Source organism: Bombina bombina, chromosome 2, assembly GCF_027579735.1.
Source record: "Bombina bombina isolate aBomBom1 chromosome 2, aBomBom1.pri, whole genome shotgun sequence".
In the NCBI taxonomy this organism is placed as follows: domain Eukaryota; kingdom Metazoa; phylum Chordata; class Amphibia; order Anura; family Bombinatoridae; genus Bombina; species Bombina bombina.
Window position 1 is genome coordinate 367,569,534 of NC_069500.1, and position 27,500 is coordinate 367,597,033.

Sequence of the window (27,500 nt, forward strand, 5' to 3'; positions counted from 1 at the left end):
CTAGGCTTGAGTCTGCAGCTGACAATGCTAGCCATTGGTATACTGTTAGTGTAAAGTATGTTGTTTTGCAGTTTTTATCTGTTTAAGCCTATTAGGGAAAGATATGTAGTAGTGTTAGCCTTGGGAAGTGTGTTTTATCAGGTCTGAGAACTAGAAATTCTTCAATCAGGCCTAAATTACATGTAAAGGGGAAAAATAAATAATACAAGTGTATTGCAAGGTTGCATTAATATACGTAACTAAACTTAAAATCTCAAGGCTTTTTACTGTCTCTTTAACTGTGTATCCCGTGTCTGCAGTTCTTCCTTCCAGAGTTGTGGTCACCCTAAAGCACACATTTTTAGTTTGTTTTTACCTAGGGCCACAAAAACAATGGCATACGATGATAATTCTTCTTTTTCCTGGAGGGCAGCAAAAACTAGTGCCAAGGGCTGCAAATAGCCCTCGGGCCGACAGATGGTTATCCCTGATCTATATGAAAGAACAGCATTTAAACATAGCCATTTGTACCTGTGTACAAAACTATTAAAATTTAGATTAAAAATAATACAGTAATATAAGTTGTGTACTTTTTGCATTCTGCTAATAGTAATAAGCTAATAGGTACTGGTTACTAATGCTCATTTATTGATTTGTATCTATGAGTTAATGAGAATTAGTTTGTACACAACTTATACCACAATATTAGTTTCAATTTAATAATGTAATATTTCTTTATCTTACAGGATTGACTGGATGCTTTTGTACCAGGGGATGGTTGTCTTGGCCGGTAACCAGATCTGGTGGACATGGGAAGTTGAGGATGTTTTCCGTAAAGTGAAGAAAGGAGAGAAACAAGCATTAAAAAATTATGCAAAGAAAATGCACCAACAGATTGATGAACTGGTTACTCGAATCACACAACCTTTACGTAAAAATGATAGGAAAAAGTATAACTCTGTTCTCATTATCGACGTGCATGCTAGAGATATTGTGGACATATTTGTAAGAGACAGGTAAGTGTCTGGAAAGTGTCATGGCTAATATGAATTGTTATGTAATACCCAAATGAGATGGTGCTTTAGGTTTACCAGATATTGAGATATATAACTGGGTTTGTCTTACTAAAATTATTGTAGATTGGTTTAAAGAAAGTAATTATTGTTCTACTATAGATCTAGAAAATAATATGGTTAAAGGGATACTAAACCCAAATTTTTCCTTTCATGATTCAGATAGAACATGCATTTTTAAGAAACTTTCTAATTTACTCCTATTTTCAATTTTTTTTGTTCTCTTGGTATCTTTATTTGAAAAAACAGTAATGTAAGCTTAGGAGACGGCCCATTTTTGGTTCAGCACCTGGGTAGCACTTGCTGATTGGTGACTAAATGTAGCCACCAATCAGCAAGGGCTACCCAGGTGCTAACTCAAAAATGGGCCAGCTCCCAAGCTTTGATTTCTGCTTTTCTAATAGAGATACCAAGAGAATGAAAAAAATCATAATAGGAGTAAATTAAAAAGTTGCTTAAAATTGCATGCTTTAGCCGAATCATGAAATTAAAAAAAATGGGTTTAGTTTCCCTTTAAACCTTATTTAACAAAGGCTTTAACACATATACAAAACAACAATCTTCCAACTAAAATTAAAAACTCAAAAGTATTTAGAACGTTGGCAGCAGTTATCAGCTTCGAGACATACAAAATAATTGTATTCATAGCTTTGATTATATAAAAAATAACCTTTAATTGTTCCAATAGACTGTGTTTTGCTTTTTTACTGATTAGAAATGTTTGTTCGTCATTAAATGTATCTGCTGATAGATTAAGTGATTAGGCTATACTTAAAAAAATTGTATTAAATTATAAAACTGGGATTTATACAATAAAACTATGGTAAATTGTTTTAAATTCTCAGGATACGCAATATCATCTGCAAAATTTAGTACAAAAATGCAATATGATGTCTCAGCCAAATCAGCTGACAATTGAGAGGTTTAAAAGTAGTGAAAAATGTTATATAAGGGGATTTTGCATTAGTAAAATGGCAAAGATTAGGAAAGACAGAGGGGCGCCTCTAGGTAAGCTCATGTGTGATCTTAGACAAGTAGAGAAACAAAACAAAGCCAATCCTACACAAACTTTATCGGAAGAAATACTGCGTCTTAAAGCGCATATTAAGGATAGAGAGATTCAAAGAGTACAGGAGGCCGCAACGCGGTTTAAACAGTTAATGTATTCCAAAAGCAATAAGGCAGACTCACTCCTAACAAAAAAACTCAGACAGAGAACAGCTATGGCCAGAATCCCGTCTTTGATGTATGATGGGCAAACAGCACATACTCCCGCAGACATAGGTAAATTATTTGCTTTATATTATTAAAAACTATATGACATTGCAGGAAATAAACATCACGAAACAACATCCCCCCAGGAGATACTGGACTTCCTTGGAGAATTACATTTACCCACACTCTCAGCAGAAGATAAAAACTCTTTGACCCAGTCATTCTCCTTAAAGGAGGTAGAGGAGGTCTTTAAACAAATACAAAACAACAAGGCTCCAGGGCCTGATGGTTTTACAGGCACGTTCTATAAGAAACTCAGATTGCTAATTACCTCCATTATAAGAGATTTCTTTAACGAAATCTTGGAGACCGGTGCCGTCTTAAAGAAATTCTTGGAGGCCTCAATTATTATAATTCCAAAGCCGGGAAAAACTCAGACAGAATGTGGCAACTTCCGCCCTATATCCCTTATCAATCTTGATATTAAATTGTATTCAAAACTTATAGCGAATAGAACTTATAGCGAATTGAATAGTATATCTTCTACCCAAAATAATACATTATGACCAAGTTGGGTTCACGGCAGGTTGTCAAGGTCCTGATAATACGAGATGGTTGATTTAGTTTTTTTCTGAAGCTAAATGGAAGGGGATTCCAATGCTGGCTCTGTTGCTGGATGCTGAAAAAGCCTTTGACAGAGTCAGATGGGAATACTTATGGGAGGTTCTTCGCTCGTTTAGATTCCTAGAACCTTTCACAATGGCAATTAAAGCCCTGTATTCTGCTCCGTAGGGTGAAAGGGTTAGAATTTTGTTCCCTGGAATTTCCAATTTGGAATGGAACTAGACAGGGGTGTCCACTCTCGCCACTTATCTTCGCAATAGTTATGGAACCATTTGCTCAAGCAGTTAGACAATCTCCTGATATTATAGGAGTTCCCATCTCTACACCACCTGAAAAAATTGTTTTATTTGCAGATGACGTCACCCTTCTGTTAACTAGCCTGTTAACCTCCATGCCAGCAGTTTTATTGCTTAATAGACTATTTTAATAAGATGAGTTACAATAAAATCAATTACAAAAAGACAGACTACCCTATAAATATAGAACAGTCTACCCTGCTAGATTTAGAATCTAGATATCCATTCACCTGGTCCTCACATCATCTTAAGTACTTGGGTATTCTTTTGAGCGCTGAGGCAGATCACAATATTAGCAGTATCTATGAAGCACTTATTACAGACTTTAAGGCACTGCTTGACAAATGGGATTTTAACCCCTTAATGACCGGACCATTTTTCAATTTTCTTACCCTTAATGACAATGGCTATTTTTACATTTCTGCAGTGTTTGTGTTTAGCTGTAATTTCCCTCTTACTCATTTACTGTACCCACACATATTATATACCGTTTTTCTCGCCATTAAATGGACTTTCTAAGGATACCATTATTTTCATCATATCTTATAATTTCCTATAAAAAAAATATAAAATATGAGGAAAAAATTGAAAAAAACACACTTTTTCTAACTTTGACCCCCAAAATCTGTTACACATCTACAATCACCAAAAAACACCTATGCTAAATAGTTTCTAAATTTTGTCCTGAGTTTAGAAATACCCAATGTTTACATGTTCTTTACTTTTTTTGCAAGTTATAGGGCCATAAATACAAGTAGCACTTTGCTATTTCCAAACAACTTTTTTTCAAAATTAGCGCTAGTTACATTGGAACCCTGATATCTGTCAGGAATACCTGAATATCCCTTGACATGTATATATTTTTTTTTAGAAGACAACCCAAAGTATTGATCTAGGCCCATTTTGGTATATTTCATGCCACCATTTCACCGCCAAATGTCATCAAATAAAAAAAAAAGTTCACTTTTTCACAAATTTTGTCACAAACTTTAGGTTTCCCACTGAAATTATTTACAAACAGCTTCTGCAATTAAGGCACAAATGGTTGTAAATGCTTCTTTGGGATCCCCTTTGTTCAGAAATAGCAGACTTATATGGCTTTGGGGTTGCTTTTTGGTAAGTAGAAGGCCGCTAAATGCTGCTGCGCACCACACGTAAATTATGCCCAGCAGTTAAGGGGTTAAATTAGGTAGCTTGTAGGGAGCTTGCAGGGTTAATTTTAGCTTTAGGGTAGAGATCAGCCTCCCACCTGACACATCCCACCCCCTGATCCCTCCCAAACAGTTCTCTTCCCTCCCCCACCCCACAATTGTCCCCGCCATCTTAAGTACTGGCAGAAAGTCTGCCAGTACTAAATAAAAGGAGTTTCTTTCATGTAATTAACAAGAGTCCATGAGCTAGTGACGTATGGGATATACATTCCTACCAGGAGGGGCAAAGTTTCCCAAACCTTAAAATGCCTATAAATACACCCCTCACCACACCCACAAATCAGTTTTACAAACTTTGCCTCCAAGGGAGGTGGTGAAGTAAGTTTGTGCTAGATTCTACGTTGATATGCGCTCCGCAGCAAGTTGGAGCCCGGTTTTCCTCTCAGCGTGCAGTGAATGTCAGAGGGATGTGAGGAGAGTATTGCCTATTGAATGCAGTGATCTCCTTCTACGGGGTCTATTTCATAAGGTTCTCTGTTATCGGTCGTAGAGATTCATCTCTTACCTCCCTTTTCAGATCGACGATATACTCTTATATTTACCATTTCCTCTACTGATTCTCGTTTCAGTACTGGTTTGGCTTTCTACAAACATGTAGATGAGTGTCCTGGGGTAAGTAAGTCTTATTTTCTGTGACACTCTAAGCTATGGTTGGGCACTTTATTTATAAAGTTCTAAATATATGTATTCAAACATTTATTTGCCTTGACTCAGAATGTTCAACTTTCCTTATTTCCAGACAGTCAGTTTCATATTTGGGATTATGCTTTAAATTATCATATTTTGTCTTACCTCAAAAATTTGACTTTTTTCCCTGTGGGCTGTTAGGCTCGCGGGGGCTGAAAATGCTTCATTTTATTGCGTCATTTTTGGCGCGGATTTTTTTGGCGCAAAAATTCATTTCCGTTTCCGGCGTCATACGTGTCGCCGGAAGTTGCGTCATTTTTTGACGTTATTTTGCGCCAAAAATGTCGGCGTTCCGGATGTGGCGTCATTTTTTGCGCCAAAAGCATTTAGGCGCCAAATAATGTGGGCGTCTTATTTGGCGCCAAAAAATATGGGCGTCGCTTTTGTCTCCACATTATTTCAGTCTCATTTTCATTTGCTTCTGGTTGCTAGAAGCTTGATGTTTGGCATTTTTTTCCCATTCCTGAAACTGTCTTATAAGGAATTTGATTTATTTTGCTTTATATGTTGTTTTTTCTCTTACATATTGCAAGATGTCTCACGTTGCATCTGAGCCAGAAGATACTACAGGAAAACCACTGCCTGCTGGATCTACCAAAGCTAAGTGTATCTGCTGTAAACTTTTGGTAGCTATTTCTCCAGCTGTTGTTTGTATTAATTGTCATGACAAACTTGTTAAAGCAGATAATATTTCCTTTAGTGATGTACCATTGCCTGTTGCAGTTCCCTCAACATCTAAGGTGCAGAATGTTCCTGATAACATAAGAGATTTTGTTTCTGAATCCATAAAGAAGGCTTTGTCTGTTATTTCTCCTTCTAGTAAACGTAAAAAGTCTTTTAAATCTTCTCTCTCTACAGATGAATTTTTAAATGAACACCATCATTCTGATTCTTTGGACTCTTCTAGTTCAGAGGATTCTGTCTCAGAGATTGATGCTGATAAATCTTCATATTTATTTAAGATGGAATTTATTCGCTCTTTACTTAAAGAAGTACTAATTGCTTTAGAAATAGAGGATTCTAGTCCTCTTGATACTAATTCTATACGTTTGGATAAGGTTTTTAAAGCTCCTGCGGTTATTCCAGAAGTCTTTCCTGTTCCTAATGCTATTTCTGCAGTAATTGCTAAGGAATGGGATAAATTGGGTAATTCATTTACTCCTTCTAAACGTTTTAAGCAATTATATCCTGTTCCGCCTGACAGGTTAGAATTTTGGGACAAAATCCCTAAAGTTGATGGGGCTATTTCTACCCTTGCTAAACGTACTACCATTCCTACGTCAGATGGTACCTCGTTTAAGGATCCTTTAGATAGAAAAATTGAATCTTTTCTAAGAAAAGCTTATCTATGTTCAGGTAATCTTCTTAGACCTGCTATATCATTGGCTGATGTTGCTGCAGCTTCAACTTTTTGGTTGGAAACTCTAGCGCAACAAGTAACAAATCGTGATTCTCATGATATTATTATTCTTCTCCAGCATGCTAATAATTTCATCTGTGATGCCATTTTTGATATTATTAGAGTTGATGTTAGATTTATGTCTCTGGCTATCTTAGCCAGAAGAGCTTTATGGCTTAAGACTTGGAATGCTGATATGGCTTCTAAATCAACTCTACTTTCCATTTCTTTCCAGGGAAACAAATTATTTGGTTCTCAGTTGGATTCTATTATTTCAACTGTTACTGGTGGGAAAGGAACTTTTTTACCACAGGATAAAAAATCTAAAGGTAAAAACAGGGCTAACAATCGTTTTCGTTCCTTTCGTTTCAACAAAGAACAAAAGCCTGATCCTTCGTCCTCAGGAGCAGTTTCAGTTTGGAAACCATCTCCAGTCTGGAATAAATCCAAGCCTGCTAGAAAGGCAAAGCCTGCTTCTAAGTTCACATGAAGGTACGGCCCTCATTCCAGTTCAGCTGGTAGGGGGCAGGTTACGTTTTTTCAAAGAAATTTGGATCAAATCTGTTCACAATCTTTGGATTCAGAACATTGTTTCAGAAGGGTACAGAATTGGTTTCAAGATGAGACCTCCTGCAAAGAGATTTTTTCTTTCCCATGTCCCAGTAAATCCAGTGAAAGCTCAAGCATTTCTGAATTGTGTTTCAGATCTAGAGTTGGCTGGAGTAATTATGCCAGTTCCAGTTCCGGAACAGGGGATGGGGTTTTATTCAAATCTCTTCATTGTACCAAAGAAGGAGAATTCCTTCAGACCAGTTCTGGATCTAAAATTATTGAATCGTTATGTAAGGATACCAACGTTCAAGATGGTAACTGTAAGGACTATATTGCCTTTTGTTCAGCAAGGGAATTATATGTCCACAATAGATTTACAGGATGCATATCTGCATATTCCGATTCATCCAGATCATTATCAGTTCCTGAGATTCTCTTTTCTAGACAAGCATTACCAATTTGTGGCTCTACCGTTTGGCCTTGCTACAGCTCCAAGAATTTTCACAAAGATTCTCGGTGCCCTTCTGTCTGTAATCAGAGAACAGGGTATTGTGGTATTTCCTTATTTGGACGATATCTTGGTACTTGCTCCGTCTTTACATTTAGCAGAGTCTCATACGAATCGACTTGTGTTGTTTCTTCAAGATCATGGTTGGAGGATCAATTTACCAAAAAGTTCTTTGATTCCTCAAACAAGGGTAACCTTTCTGGGTTTCCAGATAGATTCAGTGTCCATGACTCTGTCTTTAACAGACAAGAGACGTCTAAAATTGATTACAGCTTGTCGAAACCTTCAGTCACAATCATTCCCTTCGGTAGCCTTATGCATGGAAATTCTAGGTCTTATGACTGCTGCATCGGACGCGATCCCCTTTGCTCGTTTTCACATGCGACCTCTTCAGCTCTGTATGCTGAACCAATGGTGCAGGGATTACACGAAGATATCTCAATTAATATCTTTAAAACCGATTGTTCGACACTCTCTAACGTGGTGGACAAATCACCATCGTTTAATTCAGGGGGCTTCTTTTGTTCTTCCGACCTGGACTGTAATTTCAACAGATGCAAGTCTCACAGGTTGGGGAGCTGTGTGGGGATCTCTGACGGCACAAGGAGTTTGGGAATCTCAGGAGGTGAGATTACCGATCAATATTTTGGAACTCCGTGCAATTTTCAGAGCTCTTCAGTTTTGGCCTCTTCTGAAGAGAGAATCGTTCATTTGTTTTCAGACAGACAATGTCACAACTGTGGCATACATCAATCATCAAGGAGGGACTCACAGTCCTCTGGCTATGAAAGAAGTATCTCGAATTTTGGTTTGGGCGGAATCCAGCTCCTGTCTAATCTCTGCGGTTCATATCCCAGGTGTAGACAATTGGGAAGCGGATTATCTCAGTCGCCAAACGTTGCATCCGGGCGAATGGTCTCTTCACCCAGAGGTATTTCTTCAGATTGTTCAATTGTGGGGGCTCCCAGAGATAGATCTGATGGCCTCTCATCTAAACAAGAAACTTTCCAGGTATCTGTCCAGATCCCGGGATCCTCAGGCGGAGGCAGTGGATGCATTATCACTTCCTTGGAAGTATCATCCTGCCTATATCTTTCCGCCTCTAGTTCTTCTTCCAAGAGTAATCTCCAAGATTCTGAGGGAATGCTCGTTTGTTCTGCTAATAGCTCCGGCATGGCCTCACAGGTTTTGGTATGCGGATCTTGTCCGGATGGCATCTTGCCAGCCATGGACTCTTCCGTTAAGACCAGACCTTCTGTCACAAGGTCCTTTTTTCCATCCGGATCTGAAATCCTTAAATTTAAAGGTATGGAGATTGAACGCTTGATTCTTGGTCATAGAGGTTTCTCTGACTCCGTGATTAATACTATGTTACAGGCTCGTAAATCTGTATCTCGAGAGATATATTATAGAGTCTGGAAGACTTATATTTCATGGTGTCTTTCTCATCATTTTTCTTGGCATTCTTTTAGAATACCGAGAATTTTACAATTTCTTCAGGATGGTTTGGATAAGGGTTTGTCCGCAAGTTCTTTGAAAGGACAAATCTCTGCTCTTTCTGTTCTTTTTCACAGAAAGATTGCTATTCTTCCTGATATTCATTGTTTTGTACAAGCTTTGGTTCGTATAAAACCTGTCATTAAGTCAATTTCTCCTCCTTGGAGTTTGAATTTGGTTCTGGGAGCTCTTCAAGCTCCTCCGTTTGAACCTATGCATTCATTGGACATTAAATTACTTTCTTGGAAAGTTTTGTTCCTTTTGGCCATCTCTTCTGCTAGAAGAGTTTCTGAATTATCTGCTCTTTCGTGTGAGTCTCCTTTTCTGATTTTTCATCAGGATAAGGCGGTGTTGCGAACTTCTTTTGAATTTTTACCTAAAGTTGTGAATTCCAACAACATTAGTAGAGAAATTGTGGTTCCTTCATTATGTCCTAATCCTAAGAATTCTAAGGAGAAATCATTGCATTCTTTGGATGTTGTTAGAGCTTTGAAATATTATGTTGAAGCTACGAAATCTTTCCGTAAGACTTCTAGTCTATTTGTTATCTTTTCCGGTTCTAGGAAAGGCCAGAAAGCTTCTGCCATTTCTTTGGCATCTTGGTTGAAATCTTTAATTCATCTTGCCTATGTTGAGTCGGGTAAATCTCCGCCTCAAAGAATTACAGCTCATTCTACTAGGTCAGTATCTACTTCCTGGGCGTTTAGGAATGAAGCTTCGGTTGACCAGATCTGCAAAGCAGCAACTTGGTCTTCTTTGCATACTTTTACTAAATTCTACCATTTTGATGTATTTTCTTCTTCTGAAGCAGTTTTTGGTAGAAAAGTTCTTCAGGCAGCGGTTTCAGTTTGAATCTTCTGCTTATGTTTTTTGTTAAACTTTATTTTGGGTGTGGATTATTTTCAGCAGGAATTGGCTGTCTTTATTTTATCCCTCCCTCTCTAGTGACTCTTGTGTGGAAAGATCCACATCTTGGGTAGTCATTATCCCATACGTCACTAGCTCATGGACTCTTGTTAATTACATGAAAGAAAACATAATTTATGTAAGAACTTACCTGATAAATTCATTTCTTTCATATTAACAAGAGTCCATGAGGCCCACCCTTTTTTGTGGTGGTTATGATTTTTTTGTATAAAGCACAATTATTCCAATTCCTTATTTTATATGCTTCGCACTTTTTCTTATCACCCCACTTCTTGGCTATTCGTTAAACTGATTTGTGGGTGTGGTGAGGGGTGTATTTATAGGCATTTTAAGGTTTGGGAAACTTTGCCCCTCCTGGTAGGAATGTATATCCCATACGTCACTAGCTCATGGACTCTTGTTAATATGAAAGAAATGAATTTATCAGGTAAGTTCTTACATAAATTATGTTTTTTCTTTTTTTTAATAAAAAAAAATAAAATGTTTTAGCTGTGATGGACTCCTGCCTTAGCCCCAACCTCCATGATCCCCCCCCCCAGCTCTCTAACCCTCTCCCCTACCTAATTGCCGCCATCTTGGGTACTGGCAGCTGTCTGCCAGTACCCAATTTGCCCCCCAAAAAAGTGTTTTTTTTATTATCTTTTATTGCCATTTTAATTTTTTCTGTAGTGTAGCAGCCCCCCACAATACCCCAACCCCCTCCCCCTCCCAGATCCTTATATATTTATTTTTTCCCCCCTCTTCCCTGCTCATTGGTGTCAGTGTGGGTAGCTAATCGGGCGCGCGCACGCACACCCGCGCGCACGCGCATGCGCGCCCCCGCACGCTCCCGGCACCCGGCGTGCACATTGCACTTACAGGAGCCGGATGCCGGGTAGCGATGGGCCGCCCACCCGCCTCCCTGTTGCGCTCCCACCCACCAACGAACCGGCACCATCGCTACCGGTGCAGAGAGCGCCACAGAGTGGCTCTCTCTGCATCTGAGTCTTCTGAAAGGGTATTGCAGGATGCCTCCATATGGAGGCATCACTGCAATACCCTGAGAGCTGCTGGAAGCGATTGCGATCGCTTCCAGCACTCTCTTAGACAACTGACGTACCAGGTACGTCTATTGTCATTAACTGTAAGTTAATGCATGACGTACCTGGTACGTCAGTTGTCATTAAGGGGTTAAAGAACTCTCATGGCTTGGTAGAGTTGCTTCCATTAAAATGACACTCCTACAGAAAGTGTTATACTTATTTAGATGCATCCCACTTAATGTTCCACATTCTATTTTGTATCAGATCCACAAGTTATTCTCTAATTATATTTGGAAGAATAAAAAACCTGGGACTGCCTATAACACGCTGCAAAGACCGTACTACAAGGGAGAAATAGCAGCTCCAAACATCTTCACTTATTATAAAAGATGCACGATTGTCCGATATCTCAGAATGGTGTCTCAAGGGAGATAAACCAGTTTGGTATCTCTTAGAAACTACCAGTATACCTGCTGATTTGGGGTTAGCCGATGTGATATGGGTTCCCAATAGTAGAAAATTGACTCTCCTTATACCTAATAGTGAAAAGCAACCTCTCATTGTGGCAAAATTTGAGAAGTCGATCCTTAGTAGCTCCTCACCTATTCCCGGCCCATCACTTGTAAAGTTTTTTCTTGGATCTCACTAATATCCACATAGGAGATTGGAAACTAGGAGGATTAGAAACAATAGCTAACCTCTCTAACCTTTACTCATTAATCACTGCTGATCTGCTCTCTTTAATTTAAGATTTGATCCAGTCCCCTCCTGGCTACCATTTGAATGTTTTCAAAAGTCATGAGCTTTCTCAAAACTTGGAGATTTTCCAAAGGCCCCGTTAGGAAGGGCACGATATGGGAGAGGAGATGGATTAGTGGAACCAAATTATCTAAGCCCCTTACAATACATTATAACCACCTCCTTTCAGATCTTATCCCTGGATTACCCTGGCAAATTAAAGCATGGAGCAAAGAATTAGGGACTACTTTCTCTGACCAAGATTGGGATATAGCCATTACTCTAACAAAAAAACCGGTACACTGCATTACTATGCTAGATGTTTATATCAAACTATTACTAAAGTGGCATAGAACCTCCCTTAGATTGGCAAAGATGTACCCAAAAACGTCACCGTTATGCTGGCGGGGATGTGGGGAGGTAGGGTCGGATTTGCACGTTTGGTGGAGGTTCCGCAAACTTACCCCATTATGGGCAGACATTAAGAGTTTATGCGACTCTTTCGATTTTCATTTACACTGGACCCTGCTAATGCTTTGTTGCATCTTATAGAAGACACTATACCAGATACATCAAAGAGATTGATGACATGTATTTTTACTGCTACTAAATTATGCATAGCTCGGGCATGGAAAAAACTGATCCTCCGTGTCTTGCTGAAATAGGTGCAATGGTTGATTATATGGCCAGGATGGAAAAAGATTTTTTTAAACTCAATCGATCAAATGGAGAAATACTGGTCCGTCTGGGATCCTTGGCTACAGTTAGATATTTACTTGCTAAATCACATAATCAAATAGTTATAGAACAATTTGATGTACAAATTGCCTCTGGCTATAGTATAAGAAGATTTTGGTAAATGGAACAGAGACATTGAGTCACTTGATAAAGATTTGCAAAAAAAAAAAACATATTCGTCCATTTAAAGATTCTGAATGTATTCTTAATGAACAGTTAATGGGATACTTTGTATGACCTTATTAACTTAGACAACTATCAAGATGAAGGGGGTAGAGAATATAAAGGGAGAGTCTAGTCAAAATTGAACTCTCATGATTCAGATAGGGCATGTAATTTTAAACAACTTTCCAGTCATACGTTTATCATCAAATTAGCCTTGTTCTCTTTGTATTCTTTGTTAAAAGTTAAACCTAGGTGTTCTCATATGCTAATATCTAAGCCCTTGAAAGCTGCCTCTTATCTCAGAGTATTTTGGCAGTTTTTAACATCTAGACAGCGTCATGTATGCCCTATAGAAAACATTGTGCTTACGCTCGTGGAGTTATTTATGAGTCAGTACTGATTGGCATAATTGCAAGTCTGATATAAGGGGGCAGTCTGCAGAGTCTTAAATACAAGGTAATCACAGAGGTAAAAAGTCTATTAAAATAACCATGAGTGAAAAAGCAGCGTTATGGCACTTTTTCACTACCGCTGGTATTACAGGTGTTGTAGGTATAGCTGTACCGCACACCTTTTTGGCCGTCACGCAACCTAACTACCGCACCTTTCAAAAAGTCCTTTTTCAATGGGACTTCCATAGCGCCGGTATTACGAGTTTGACTGGCTAAAAAGTGAGCGGTACAGCCTATAACTACAAGATCTGTACCGCCACCTGAAAGTCAACCCCCCCCCCCAAATAAAAACCTACCTAAAAAACCTAAGCTCCCCATTGCCCTGAAAAGGGTATTTGGATGGGCATTGCTTAGGGCTCTTTTATGTTGCCCAAAACCCTAAGCTAAAAATAAAACCCACCCAATAAACCCTTAAAGAAACCTAACACTAACCCCTGAAGATCCACTTACAGTTTTTGAAGACCAGACATCCATCCTCATCCAGCCGCCGAAGTCTTCATCTATGCGGCAAGAAGTCCTCAACGAAGCCGGGAGAAGTCTGCATCCAAGCGGCAACAAGTCATCATCCAGATTGGCAGACGTCTTCATCTAGACAGCATCTTCTATCTTCATCCTTCCAACGCAGAGCGGCTCCATCTTCAAGACATCTTCTGATTGCATCAGCCAGTAGGATTTTTTTCCCTTTAATTCCGATTGGCTGATAGAATTCTATCAGCCAATCGTAATTCAAGGGATGCCATCTTGGATGACGTCCCTTAAAGGGAACCTTCAGTGTACGGCTGGGACCGTATGAAGAGGATGCTCCGCGCCGGATGTCTTGAAGATGGATCCGCTCCGCGTCGGAAGGATGAAGATAGAAGATGCTGTCTAGAATCTAGACTCTCTAGATGAAGACTTCTGCCTGTCTGGATGATGACTTCTTGCCGCTTGGATGAAGACTTCTCCCAGCTTCGTTGAGGACTTCTTGCCGCTTGGATGAAGACTTCGCCGGCTGGATGAGGATGGATGTCCGGTCTTCAAAAACTGTAAGTGGATCTGGTTTTATTTATTTTTTTAGGGTTTTGGGCAACGTAAAAGAGCTAAATGCCCTTTTAAAGGGACATAATACTCATATGCTAAATCACTTGAAACTGATGCAGTATAACTGTAAAAAGCTGATCGAAAAATATCACCTGAGCATCTCTATGTAAAAAAGGAAGATATTTTACCTCACAATCTCCTCAGCTCAGCAGAGTAAGTTCTGTGTAAAAAGTTATACTTCACCTGCTCCCAGCTGCAGGTAAAAATAAAAAAAAAATGAAGAAATGAACAGCAGCCAATCAGCATCAGCAGTGCTGAGGTCATGAACTCTTACTGTGATCTCATGAGATTTGACTTAACTCTCATGAGATTTCATAGTAAGCTTCTTTTACCTGATTGGTGAAATAATATGAGAGTTCACGAGGCTCATCCCCTAAGCTGTCCTAGGACAGACACACTAAAATGCTGCTTAGAAATCCTTTACAATGGGAGGTGGCTACTGAGGAACTTTTGAGGTAAACTATCTTTCTTTTTTACATAGAGATGTTCAGGAGATATTTTCTAGTCAGCTTTTTACAGCTATGCTGCATCACTTTCAAGTGTTTAAACATTTGGGTATTATGGCCCTTTAAGGGCAACGCCCATCCAAATGCCCTTTTCAGGGCAATGGGGAGCTTAGGTTTTTTTAGATAGGTTTTTATTTGGGGGGTTGGTTGTGTGGGTGGTGGGTTTTACTGTTGGGGGATTGTTTGTATTTATTTTTTTTTACAGGTAAAAGCTGATTTCTTTGGGGCAATGCCCTGCAAAAGGCCCTTTTAATGGCTATTGGCAGTTTAGTGTAGGCTAGGTTTTTTTTATTTTGGGGCGGGGGGTATTTTATGTTATATCGCCTCCTGGTCAGCAGGAGGAGGCAAAGAGCTCCACAGCAGAGCTGCATAAATAGCTCCTCCCTCCCACCCAACCCAGTCATTCTCTTTGCCTGTGTTAGTGATAGGAGAGAGGTAAAGTGAGGTGTTAGTTTGGATTCTTCAATCAAGAGTTTTTTTATTTTAAATGGTGCCGAGGGTACTATTTTTCTACAGAGAAGCGTCTGGAAATAGCCTGTCAATTTATGGGAACTAGTGGATTTTTAGCTTCACTGCGCCTCCCATAATTGTGCTGCTTCTCTGTGTACGGTCATAGAATACTGACTAAGACCCTTCTACCTTACAGGACCTCAGGAGGAAGAGTGGACCTCTTGACACTGTAAGATTTTCATGCTGTTCCTCAGCATGGAGGTAAGTGCAGTCCTTTGTTCTCTGGGGCTCTGCAACATATCCCAGCACCGACTGTACTCTGCCTTTTTTTCCTTTGAGGGGCTCAAGTAAGGGCTTCCCTTGGTAGCATGTGTGGGCTGTCTTTTTATTGTAAATGGGGATCCCAACATGTTAAACTTTTCCCAACTCATCTGGCAGGAACAAATAGTCTTAGATGCGCTGGGAGCTGTGTTAGATACAATTGCTGACGCAACGGGCGAGTCACTTGTTATGTTAAGTGAGGAGTTCACTAAATGTCCTATGTTTTGGCTTACATGGGGGACCTTGTGAATATGAGGCTGACGCTGGGAGTAGTACCCGAGTCGGAGGGAGAAAAAAAACTCTCTATCTGGCGCAGGTATATGGCGGTACTCAGTTGTTTTTCCCGGGGTATGTTGTGTACGCCCACGAAGGGCGGGGCTAATTTTCGCGCCTTCAGCCGCGCAGTTAGTTTTACTGAGACGGACAGCTTTCCTTACGGCTTGTGATAGTATAGACAAGCGATCTTAGGCACACCGTTTTAGAGAATTCTTGGTCAGTGGAGTAAGGTAGGAGCTGCCGTGAGGTGACCGTTAAATTTGTGTATCTGTGGAAAATTTGGGATAAAAATTATACTCAAATTGTATTTTGGTTTAAGTCAAACGCTAAGCTAAAGCTGGGACAGTTTGTTTTTAAAGATACAGTGCACACGTTTTTCTTAGCTATATGTTTAGCTTTTTATTGTTAAAGACACGATCAAGCTAACTTTTCATTTCTGTTAACATGGATGATCTTGAACACTCTACATGTCCTATGTGTTTAGATGCCATTGTGGAACCCCCGGTTACGCTTTGTCCCTCATGTACTGAGAGGGCTATACAGTGTAAAGAACAAATTTTCTTTAATAAAGATATATCTAATGAATGTCCTCAGACTGATGAAATTCAGGGTATGCCGCATCTTTCTCCCCAAGCGTCACAGCCTTTAACGCCCGCACAGGTGACGCCATGTTCTTCATCGGCATCTGCTTCATTTACGCTGCAGGATATGGCTGCAGTTATGTCATCCACTCTTACAGAAAGTTTATCTAAGTTGCCAGTGTTGCAAGGCAAACGCAGCAGGACAAAGGCCCACGTGGTCCCTGCAACTTCTGATGCTTTAATGGCTATCTCCGATGTACCTTCCCAGGGCTCTGAATTGGGGGGTAGGAAGGCCCTGTCTGAGGGGGAACTGTCTGACTCAGGAAGTGCATTACCCCAGACAGATTCGGACTTCATGCCCTTCAGATTTAAACCTCCGCCTTTTGCTACGAGAGGTTTTGGTGACTCTGGACGACTGTGACTCTTTTGTGATCCTGCCAGAGAAATTGAGTAAGATGGACAAATACTTAGAGGTCCCTTCTTATTCCGATGTGTTTCCGGTCCCTAAGAGAATTTCGGAAATTATTACAAGGGAATGGGAGAGACCGGGTATCCCGTTCTCCCCTTCCCCTATTTTTAGGAAAATGTATCCTATAGCTGACGCCATTCGGGACTCTTGGAAGACGGTCCCTAAGGTTGAGGGAGCTATATCTACCCTGGCTAAGCTTACGACTATCCCTATTGAGGACAGTTGTGCTTTCAAGGACCCTATGGATGAAAAGTTGGAGAGTCTTCTAAAAAAAACTATATATTCATCAAGGATTTCTGTTTCAACCAACGGCCTGCATTGTAACAGTCACAACTGCGGCTGCCTTTTGGTTTGATGCTCTAGAAGAGTCCCTTAAGATTGAGACTCCTTTAGAAGAAATAATGGATAGAATTAAGGCCCTTAAGCTGGCTAATTCCTTTATTATGGATGCCGCCTTTCAAATGACCAAATTGGCGGCTAAGAATTCAGGATTTTCCATTTTAGCGAGCAGAGCCTTATGGTTAAAATCTTGATATGCGGATGTGTCCTCTAAATCAAAGCTCTTGGCGATTCCTTTCAAGGGTAAGACCCTGTTTGGGCCTGACTTGAAGGAGATCATTTCTGACATTACGGGAGGTAAGGGTCATCTCCTCCCTCAGGACAAAACAGCTAAGCAAAGGAGACGACAGAGTAATTTTCGTTCCTTTCGAAACTTCAAGGGAACCCCCTCTTCCTTTTCCGTTAAACAGGAAGGGAATTATTCTCAAGCCAAAGCCACCTGGAAACCTAACCAGGGTTGGAATAAGGGTAAACAACCCAAGAAGCCCGCTGCTACCAAGACAGCATGAAGGGGCGGCCCCCGATCCGGGACCGGATCTAGTAGGGGGCAGACTTTCTCTCTTTGTCCAAGCTTGGATGAGAGAAGTTCAGGATCCCTGGACACTAGAAATCGTGTCTCAAGGGTATCAGTTGGAGTTCAAAAATTCCTTCCCAAGGGGAAGGTTTCTTCTTTCACGATTGTCTGTAGACCAGATAAAAAGAGAGGCGTTCTTACGTTGTGTAAAAGACCTCCCCACTGTGGGAGTAATTTGTTCCGTCTCAAAACAGGAACAGGGGCAGGGGTTTTACTCAAACCTTTTCGTGGTTCCCAAAAAAGAGGGAACGTTCTGACCCATTTTAGACCTCAAGAGTCTAAACAAGTTTCTCAGAGTTCCATCCTTCAAGATGGAGACTATTCGGACAATTCTTCCATTGATCTAGGAGGGTCAATATATGACTACCGTGGACTTAAAGGATGCTTATCTTCATATTCCTATCCACAAAGATCATCACCAGTTCCTAAGATTTGCCTTCCTGGACAAACATTTTCAGTTTGTGGCTCTTCCTTTCGGGCTGGCCATGGCACCCAGGATCTTCACAAAGGTTCTAGGGTCTCTGCTGGCGGTTCTAAGACCGGGTGGCATTGCAGTGGCGCCTTATCTGGACGATATTCTGATCCAGGCGTCATCTTATCAACTGACAAAGTCTCATACCGACATGGTTCTGTCCTTTCTAAGGACTCGCGGGTGGAAGGTGAATCTAGAAAAGAGTTCACTAATTCCACAAACAAGGGTTCCTTTCCTGGGAACTCTAATAGACTCTATATCCATGAAAATCTTCTTGACGGAAGTCAGAAAGTTAAAGATTCTGAATACATGCCGAGCCCTTCAGTCCAATCCTCGGCCATCAGTGGCTCAGTGCATGGAGGTAATTGGATTGATGGTGGCGGCAATGGACATCATTCCGTTTGCTCGTTTTCATCTCAGACCTCTACAACTGAGCATGCTCAGACAGTGGAATGGAGATTATGCAAATTTGTCTCCTCAGATAGATCTGGATCAGGAGACAAGAGACTCTTCTTTGGTGGTTGTCGCTGGATCATCTGTCCCAAGGGACGTGCTTCCGCAGAACTTCATGGGTGATAGTGACAATGGACGCCAGTCTACTAGGATGGGGTGCAGTCTGGAATTACCTGAAGGCTCAGGGTGTGTGGACTCGGTCAGAGTCTCTACTTACAATCAATATTCTGGAATTGAGAGCAATAGTCAATGCGCTTCAGGCTTGGCCTCAGTTGGCTTCGGCCAAATTCATCCGATTTCAGTCGGACAACATCACGACTGTGGCTTACATCAATCATCAGGGAGGAACAAGGAGTTCCTTAGCGATGACAGAAGTATCCAAGATAAGTTGGTGGGCGGAGGCTCACTCTTGTTATCTGTCAGCAATCTACATCCCAGGAGTGGACAACTGGGAGGCGTATTTTTTGAGCAGACAGACGTTTCATCCGGGGGAATGGGAACTCCATCCGGAGGTCTTTGCCACCCTGATTCTCAGGTGGGGCAGACCGGAGTTGGATCTGATGGCGTCTCGTCAGAATGCTAAGCTCCCAAGATACGGATCCAGGTCCAGGGATCCTCAGGCCAAACTGATAGATGCCTTGGCAGCGCCTTGGTCGTTCAACCTAGCTTATGTGTTTCCACCGTTTGCTCTCCTTCCCCGGGTGATTGCACGGATCAAACAGGAGAGGGCTTCGGTGATTCTAATCGCTCCTGCGTGGCCTCGCAGAACTTGGTATGCCGATCTGGTGGACATGTCCTCTCTGCCGCGTGGAAGCTTCCATTGAGGCAGGACCTTCTCATTCAGGGACCCTTCCATCATCCGAATTCAATTTCTCTGCATCTGACTGCTTGGAGATTGAACGCTTGATTTTATGTAAGCGGGGGTTCTCTGATGCAGTCATTGATACCTTGATTCAGGCACGCAAGCCTGTTACTAGAAAAATTTACCATAAGATATGGCGTAAATATCTTTATTGGTGCATATCCAAGGGGTACTCATGGAGTAGGGACAGATTTCTGCTTTGTCTACTTTGCTACACAAGTGTCTGGCAGATGTTCCAGATGTTCAATCTTTTTGTCAGGCCCTGACTAGAATCCGGCCTGTGTTTAGACCAATTGCTCCTCCTTGGAGTTTGAATTTAGTTCTTAATGTTCCTCAAGGGGTTCCGTTTGAACCTATGCATTCCATAGATATAACGATATTAATAACTATTTAATAGCTACCTAGTTAAAATAATTACAAAATTACCTGTAAAATAAATCCTAACCTAAGCTAAATACACCTAACACTACACTATCAATAAATTAATTAAATAAATTACCTACAATTATCTAAACTAAAATACAATTAAATAAACTAAACTATAATACAAAAAAACAAACACTAAATTACAAAAAATAAAAAAATCTTACAAGAATTTAAATCTAATTACACCTAATCTAAACCCCCTAATAAAAAAAGCCCCCCAAAATAATAAAATGCCCTACCCTATGCTAAATTACAAAGTAATCAGCTCTTTTACAACCCCTCAAAGGGCTTTTTGCGGGGCGTTGCCCCAAAGTAATCGGCTCTTTTACCTGTAAAAAAATAAAATCCCCCCCCCCCCCAACATTACAACCCACCACCCACACACCCCTACTCTAAAACCCACCGATCCCCCCTTAAAAAAACTACGCCCCTGAAGCTCACCCTACCTTGAGTCGTCTTCAGCCAGCCGGCCACCGATGGGACAGAAGAGGACATCCGAAGCTGCAGAAGTCTTGATCCGATCGGGGCAGAAGAGGTCCTCCAAGCGGCAGATGTCTTCATCCAAGCGGCATCTTCTATCTTCAATCAACCGGAGCGGAGCCATCTTGAATCCATCCGACGTGGAGACATCCTCTTCTTACGATGTCCTAAGGCCGAATGAAGGTTCCTTTAAATGCCTTTAGAATTGACCTCGCATTCTATTGGCTGATCCAATCAGCCAATCGGATTGAACTTCAATCCGATTGGCTGATTAAATCAACCAATCTGATTTTTCCTACCTTAATTCCGATTGGCTGATAGAATCCTATCAGCCATTCGGAATTCGAGGGACGCCATCTTGGATGACGTCATTTAAAGGAACCTTCATTCGGCCTTAGGACATCGTAAGAAGAGGATGGCTCCGCGTCGGATGGATTCAAGATGGCTCCGCTCCGGTTGATTGAAGATAGAAGATGCCGCTTGGATGAAGACATCGTCCGCTTGGAGGACCTCTTCTGCCCTGATCGGATCAAGACTTCTGCCGCTCCGGATGTCTTCTTCTGTCCCATCGGTGCCCGGCTGCCTGAAGACGACTCAAAGTAGGGTGATCTTCAGGGGGGTAGTGTTAGGTTTTTATAAGGGGGGATCGGGTGGGTTTTAGAGTAGGGGGGTGTGGGTGGTGGGTTGTAATGTTGGGGTAAAAGAGCTGATTACTTTGGGGCCCCGCAAAAAGCACTTTTAAGGGCTGGTAAAAGAGCCGATTACTTTGTAATTTATTATACGGTAGGGCATTTCTTTCATGTAATTAGCAAGAGTCCATGAGCTAGTGACGTATGGGACATACATTCCTACCAGGAGGGGCAAAGTTTCCCAAACCTCAAAATGCCCATAAATACACCCCTCACCACACCCACAAATCAGTTTTACAAACTGGTGAAGTAAGTTTGTGCTAGATTCTACGTTGATATGCGCTCCGCAGCAGGTTGGAGCCCGGTTTTCCTCTCAGCGTGCAGTAAATGTCAGTGGGATGTGAAGAGAGTATTGCCTATTTGAATTCAATGATCTCCTTCTACGGGGTCTATTTCATAGGTTCTCTGTTATCGGTCATAGAGATTCATCTCTTACCTCCCTTTTCAGATCAACCGATATACTCTTATATATACCATTACCTCTACTGATTCTCGTTTCAGTACTGGTTTGGCTTTCTACTACATGTAGATGAGTGTCCTGGGGTAAGATAGTCTTATTTTTGTGACACTCTAAGCTATGGTTGGGCACTTTTATCTAAAGTTCTAAATATTTGTGTTTAAACATTTATTTGCCTTGATTCAGGATGTTCAATATTCCTTATTTCAGACAGTCAGTTTCATTATTTGGGATAATGCATTTGAATAATCAATTTTTTTCTTACCTTAAAATTTGACTTTTTCCCCTTTGGGCTGTTAGGCTCGCGGGGGCTGAAAATGCTTCATTTTATTGCGTCATTCTTGGCGCAGACTTTTTTGGTGCAAACAATTTTCTTTGTTATTTCCGGTGTCATACTTGTCACCGGAAGTTGCGTCATTTTTGACGTTTTTGCGCCAAAAGTGTCGGCGTTACCGGATGTGGCGTCATTTTTGGCGCTAAAAGCATTTAGGCGCCAAATAATGTGGGCGTCTTTTCGTGGTTCCCAAAAAAGAGGGAACGTTCTGACCCATTTTAGACCTCAAGAGTCTAAACAAGTTTCTCAGAGTTCCATCCTTCAAGATGGAGACTATTCGGACAATTCTTCCATTGATCTAGGAGGGTCAATATATGACTACCGTGGACTTAAAGGATGCGTATCTTCATATTCCTATCCACAAAGATCATCACCAGTTCCTAAGATTTGCCTTCCTGGACAAACATTTTCAGTTTGTGGCTCTTCCTTTCGGGCTGGCCATGGCACCCAGGATCTTCACAAAGGTTCTAGGGTCTCTGCTGGCGGTTCTCAGACCGGGTGGCATTGCAGTGGCGCCTTATCTGGACGATATTCTGATCCAGGCGTCATCTTATCAACTGACAAAGTCTCATACCGACATGGTTCTGTCCTTTCTAAGGACTCGCGGGTGGAAGGTGAATCTAGAAAAGAGTTCACTAATTCCACAAACAAGGGTTCCTTTCCTGGGAACTCTAATAGACTCTATATCCATGAAAATCTTCTTGACGGAAGTCAGAAAGTTAAAGATTCTGAATACATGCCGAGCCCTTCAGTCCAATCCTCGGCCATCAGTGGCTCAGTGCATGGAGGTAATTGGATTGATGGTGGCGGCAATGGACATCATTCCGTTTGCTCGTTTTCATCTCAGACCTCTACAACTGAGCATGCTCAGACAGTGGAATGGAGATTATGCAAATTTGTCTCCTCAGATAGATCTGGATCAGGAGACAAGAGACTCTTCTTTGGTGGTTGTCGCTGGATCATCTGTCCCAAGGGACGTGCTTCCACAGAACTTCATGGGTGATAGTGACAATGGACGCCAGTCTACTAGGATGGGGTGCAGTCTGCAATTACCTGAAGGCTCAGGGTGTGTGGACTCGGTCGGAGTCTCTACTTACAATCAATATTCTGGAATTGAGAGCAATAGTCAATGCGCTTCAGGCTTGGCCTCAGTTGGCTTCGGCCAAATTCATCCGATTTCAGTCGGACAACATCACGACTGTGGCTTACATCAATCATCAGGGAGGAACAAGGAGTTCCTTAGCGATGACAGAAGTATCCAAGATAAGTTGGTGGGCGGAGGCTCACTCTTGTTATCTGTCAGCAATCTACATCCCAGGAGTGGACAACTGGGAGGCGTATTTTTTGAGCAGACAGACGTTTCATCCGGGGGAATGGGAACTCCATCCGGAGGTCTTTGCCACCCTGATTCTCAGGTGGGGCAGACCGGAGTTGGATCTGATGGCGTCTCGTCAGAATGCTAAGCTCCCAAGATACGGATCCAGGTCCAGGGATCCTCAGGCCAAACTGATAGATGCCTTGGCAGCGCCTTGGTCGTTCAACCTAGCTTATGTGTTTCCACCGTTTGCTCTCCTTCCCCGGGTGATTGCACGGATCAAACAGGAGAGGGCTTCGGTGATTCTAATCGCTCCTGTGTGGCCTCGCAGAACTTGGTATGCCGATCTGGTGGACATGTCCTCTCTGCCGCGTGGAAGCTTCCATTGAGGCAGGACCTTCTCATTCAGGGACCCTTCCATCATCCGAATTCAATTTCTCTGCATCTGACTGCTTGGAGATTGAACGCTTGATTTTATGTAAGCGGGGGTTCTCTGATGCAGTCATTGATACCTTGATTCAGGCACGCAAGCCTGTTACTAGAAAAATTTACCATAAGATATGGCGTAAATATCTTTATTGGTGCATATCCAAGGGGTACTCATGGAGTAGGGACAGATTTCTGCTTTGTCTACTTTGCTACACAAGTGTCTGGCAGATGTTCCAGATGTTCAATCTTTTTGTCAGGCCCTGACTAGAATCCGGCCTGTGTTTAGACCAATTGCTCCTCCTTGGAGTTTGAATTTAGTTCTTAATGTTCCTCAAGGGGTTCCGTTTGAACCTATGCATTCCATAGATATAACGATATTAATAACTATTTAATAGCTACCTAGTTAAAATAATTACAAAATTACCTGTAAAATAAATCCTAACCTAAGCTAAATACACCTAACACTACACTATCAATAAATTAATTAAATAAATTACCTACAATTATCTAAACTAAAATACAATTAAATAAACTAAACTATAATACAAAAAAAACAAACACTAAATTACAAAAAATAAAAAAATCTTACAAGAATTTAAATCTAATTACACCTAATCTAAACCCCCTAATAAAAAAAAGCCCCCCAAAATAATAAAATGCCCTACCCTATGCTAAATTACAAAGTAATCAGCTCTTTTACAACCCCTCAAAGGGCTTTTTGCGGGGCATGGCCCCAAAGTAATCGGCTCTTTTACCTGTAAAAAAAATAAAATCCCCCCCCCCCAACATTACAACCCACCACCCACACACCCCTACTCTAAAACCCACCGATCCCCCCTTAAAAAAACTACGCCCCTGAAGATCACCCTACCTTGAGTCGTCTTCAGCCAGCCGGCCACCGATGGGACAGAAGAGGACATCCGAAGCTGCAGAAGTCTTGATCCGATCGGGGCAGAAGAGGTCCTCCAAGCGGCAGATGTCTTCATCCAAGCGGCATCTTCTATCTTCAATCAACCGGAGCGGAGCCATCTTGAATCCATCCGACGTGGAGACATCCTCTTCTTACGATGTCCTAAGGCCGAATGAAGGTTCCTTTAAATGCCTTTAGAATTGACCTCGCATTCTATTGGCTGATCCAATCAGCCAATCGGATTGAACTTCAATCCGATTGGCTGATTAAATCAACCAATCTGATTTTTCCTACCTTAATTCCGATTGGCTGATAGAATCCTATCAGCCATTCGGAATTCGAGGGACGCCATCTTGGATGACGTCATTTAAAGGAACCTTCATTCGGCCTTAGGACATCGTAAGAAGAGGATGGCTCCGCGTCGGATGGATTCAAGATGGCTCCGCTCCGGTTGATTGAAGATAGAAGATGCCGCTTGGATGAAGACATCGTCCGCTTGGAGGACCTCTTCTGCCCTGATCGGATCAAGACTTCTGCCGCTCCGGATGTCTTCTTCTGTCCCATCGGTGCCCGGCTGCCTGAAGACGACTCAAAGTAGGGTGATCTTCAGGGGGGTAGTGTTAGGTTTTTATAAGGGGGGATCGGGTGGGTTTTAGAGTAGGGGGGTGTGGGTGGTGGGTTGCAATGTTGGGGTAAAAGAGCTGATTACTTTGGGGCCCCGCAAAAAGCACTTTTAAGGGCTGGTAAAAGAGCCGATTACTTTGTAATTTATTATAGGGTAGGGCATTTCTTTCATGTAATTAGCAAGAGTCCATGAGCTAGTGACGTATGGGACATACATTCCTACCAGGAGGGGCAAAGTTTCCCAAACCTCAAAATGCCCATAAATACACCCTTCACCACACCCACAAATCAGTTTTACAAACTGGTGAAGTAAGTTTGTGCTAGATTCTACGTTGATATGCGCTCCGCAGCAGGTTGGAGCCCGGTTTTCCTCTCAGCGTGCAGTAAATGTCAGAGGGATGTGAAGAGAGTATTGCCTATTTGAATTCAATGATCTCCTTCTACGGGGTCTATTTCATAGGTTCTCTGTTATCGGTCATAGAGATTCATCTCTTACCTCCCTTTTCAGATCAACCGATATACTCTTATATATACCATTACCTCTACTGATTCTCGTTTCAGTACTTGGCTTTGGCTTTCTACTACATGTAGATGAGTGTCCTGGGGTAAGTTAGTCTTATTTTTGTGACACTCTAAGCTATGGTTGGGCACTTTTATATAAAGTTCTAAATATTTGTGTTTAAACATTTATTTGCCTTGATTCAGGATGTTCAATATTCCTTATTTCAGACAGTCAGTTTCATTATTTGGGATAATGCATTTGAATAATCAATTTTTTTCTTACCTTAAAATTTGACTTTTTCCCCTTTGGGCTGTTAGGCTCGCGGGGGCTGAAAATGCTTCATTTTATTGCGTCATTCTTGGCGCTGACTTTTTTGGTGCAAACAATTTTCTTTGTTATTTCCGGCGTCATACTTGTCACCGGAAGTTGCGCCGTTTTTGCGCCAAAAGTGTCGGCGTTACCGGATGTGGCGTCATTTTTGGCGCTAAAAGCATTTAGGCGCCAAATAATGTGGGCATCTTTTTTGGCGCTAAAAAATATGGGCGTCATTATTGTCTCCACATTATTTAAGTCTCATTGTTTATTTGCTTCTGGTTGCTAGAAGCTTGTTCACTGGCATTTTTTCCCATTCCTGAAACTGTCATTTAAGGAATTTGATCAATTTTGCTTTATATGTTGTTTTTTCTATTACATATTGCAAGATGTCTCAGATTGACCCTGAATCAGAAGATACTTCTGGAAAATCGCTGCCTGATGCTGGATCTACCAAAGTTAAGTGTATTTGCTGTAAACTTGTGGTATCTGTTCCTCCAGCTGTTGTTTATAATGAATGTCATGACAAACTTGTTAATGCAGATAATATTTCCTTTAGTAATGTTACATTACCTGTTGCTGTTCCATCAACATCTAATACTCAGAGTGTTCCTGTTAACATAAGATATTTTGTTTCTAAATCCATTAAGAAGGCTATGTCTGTTATTCCTCCTTCTAGTAAACGTAAAAGGTCTTTTAAAACTTCTCATTTTTCAGATGAATTTTTAAATGAACATCATCATTCTGATTCTGATAATGATTCCTCTGGTTCAGAGGATTCTGTTTCAGAGGTTGATGCTGATAAATCTTCATATTTATTCAAAATGGAATTTATTCGTTCTTTACTTAAAGAAGTCTTAATTGCATTAGAAATAGAGGATTCTGGTCCTCTTGATACTAAATCTAAACGTTTAAATAAGGTTTTTAAATCTCCTGTAGTTATTCCAGAAGTTTTTCCTGTCCCTGATGCTATTTCTGAAGTAATTTCCAGGGAATGGAATAATTTGGGTAATTCATTTACTCCTTCTAAACGTTTTAAGCAATTATATCCTGTGCCATCTGACAGATTAGAGTTTTGGGACAAAATCCCTAAGGTTGATGGGGCTATCTCTACTCTTGCTAAACGTACTACTATTCCTACGGCAGATAGTACTTCCTTTAAGGATCCTTTAGATAGGAAAATTGAATCCTTTCTAAGAAAAGCTTACTTATGTTCAGGTAATCTTCTTAGACCTGCTATATCTTTAGCGGATGTTGCTGCAGCTTCAACTTTTTGGTTGGAAGCTTTAGCACAACAAGTAACAGATCGTAATTCTCATAGCATTGTTAATCTTCTTCAACATGCTAATAATTTTATTTGTGATGCCATCTTTGATATCATTAGGGTTGATGTCAGGTTTATGTCTCTAGCTATTTTAGCTAGAAGAGCTTTATGGCTTAAAACTTGGAATGCTGATATGTCTTCCAAGTCAACTTTGCTTTCCCTTTCTTTCCAGGGTAATAAATTATTTGGTTCACAGTTGGATTCTATTATTTCAACTGTTACGGGGGAGAAA

The 27,500-nt window shown here is 41.2% G+C and overlaps 1 protein-coding gene across 1 annotated transcript in view; it reads left to right on the forward strand.

Moving 5' to 3' along the window:
• The window catches only part of DNAH10 (dynein axonemal heavy chain 10), a 540,282-nt gene that overhangs the window by 218,673 nt on the left and 294,109 nt on the right, over positions 1 to 27,500 (forward strand). Inside the window, exon 31 of the mRNA XM_053699776.1 lies at positions 726 to 995. Within this exon, the coding sequence (XP_053555751.1) occupies positions 726 to 995 (270 nt within the window). The remainder of the gene's footprint in view (positions 1 to 725; positions 996 to 27,500) is intronic.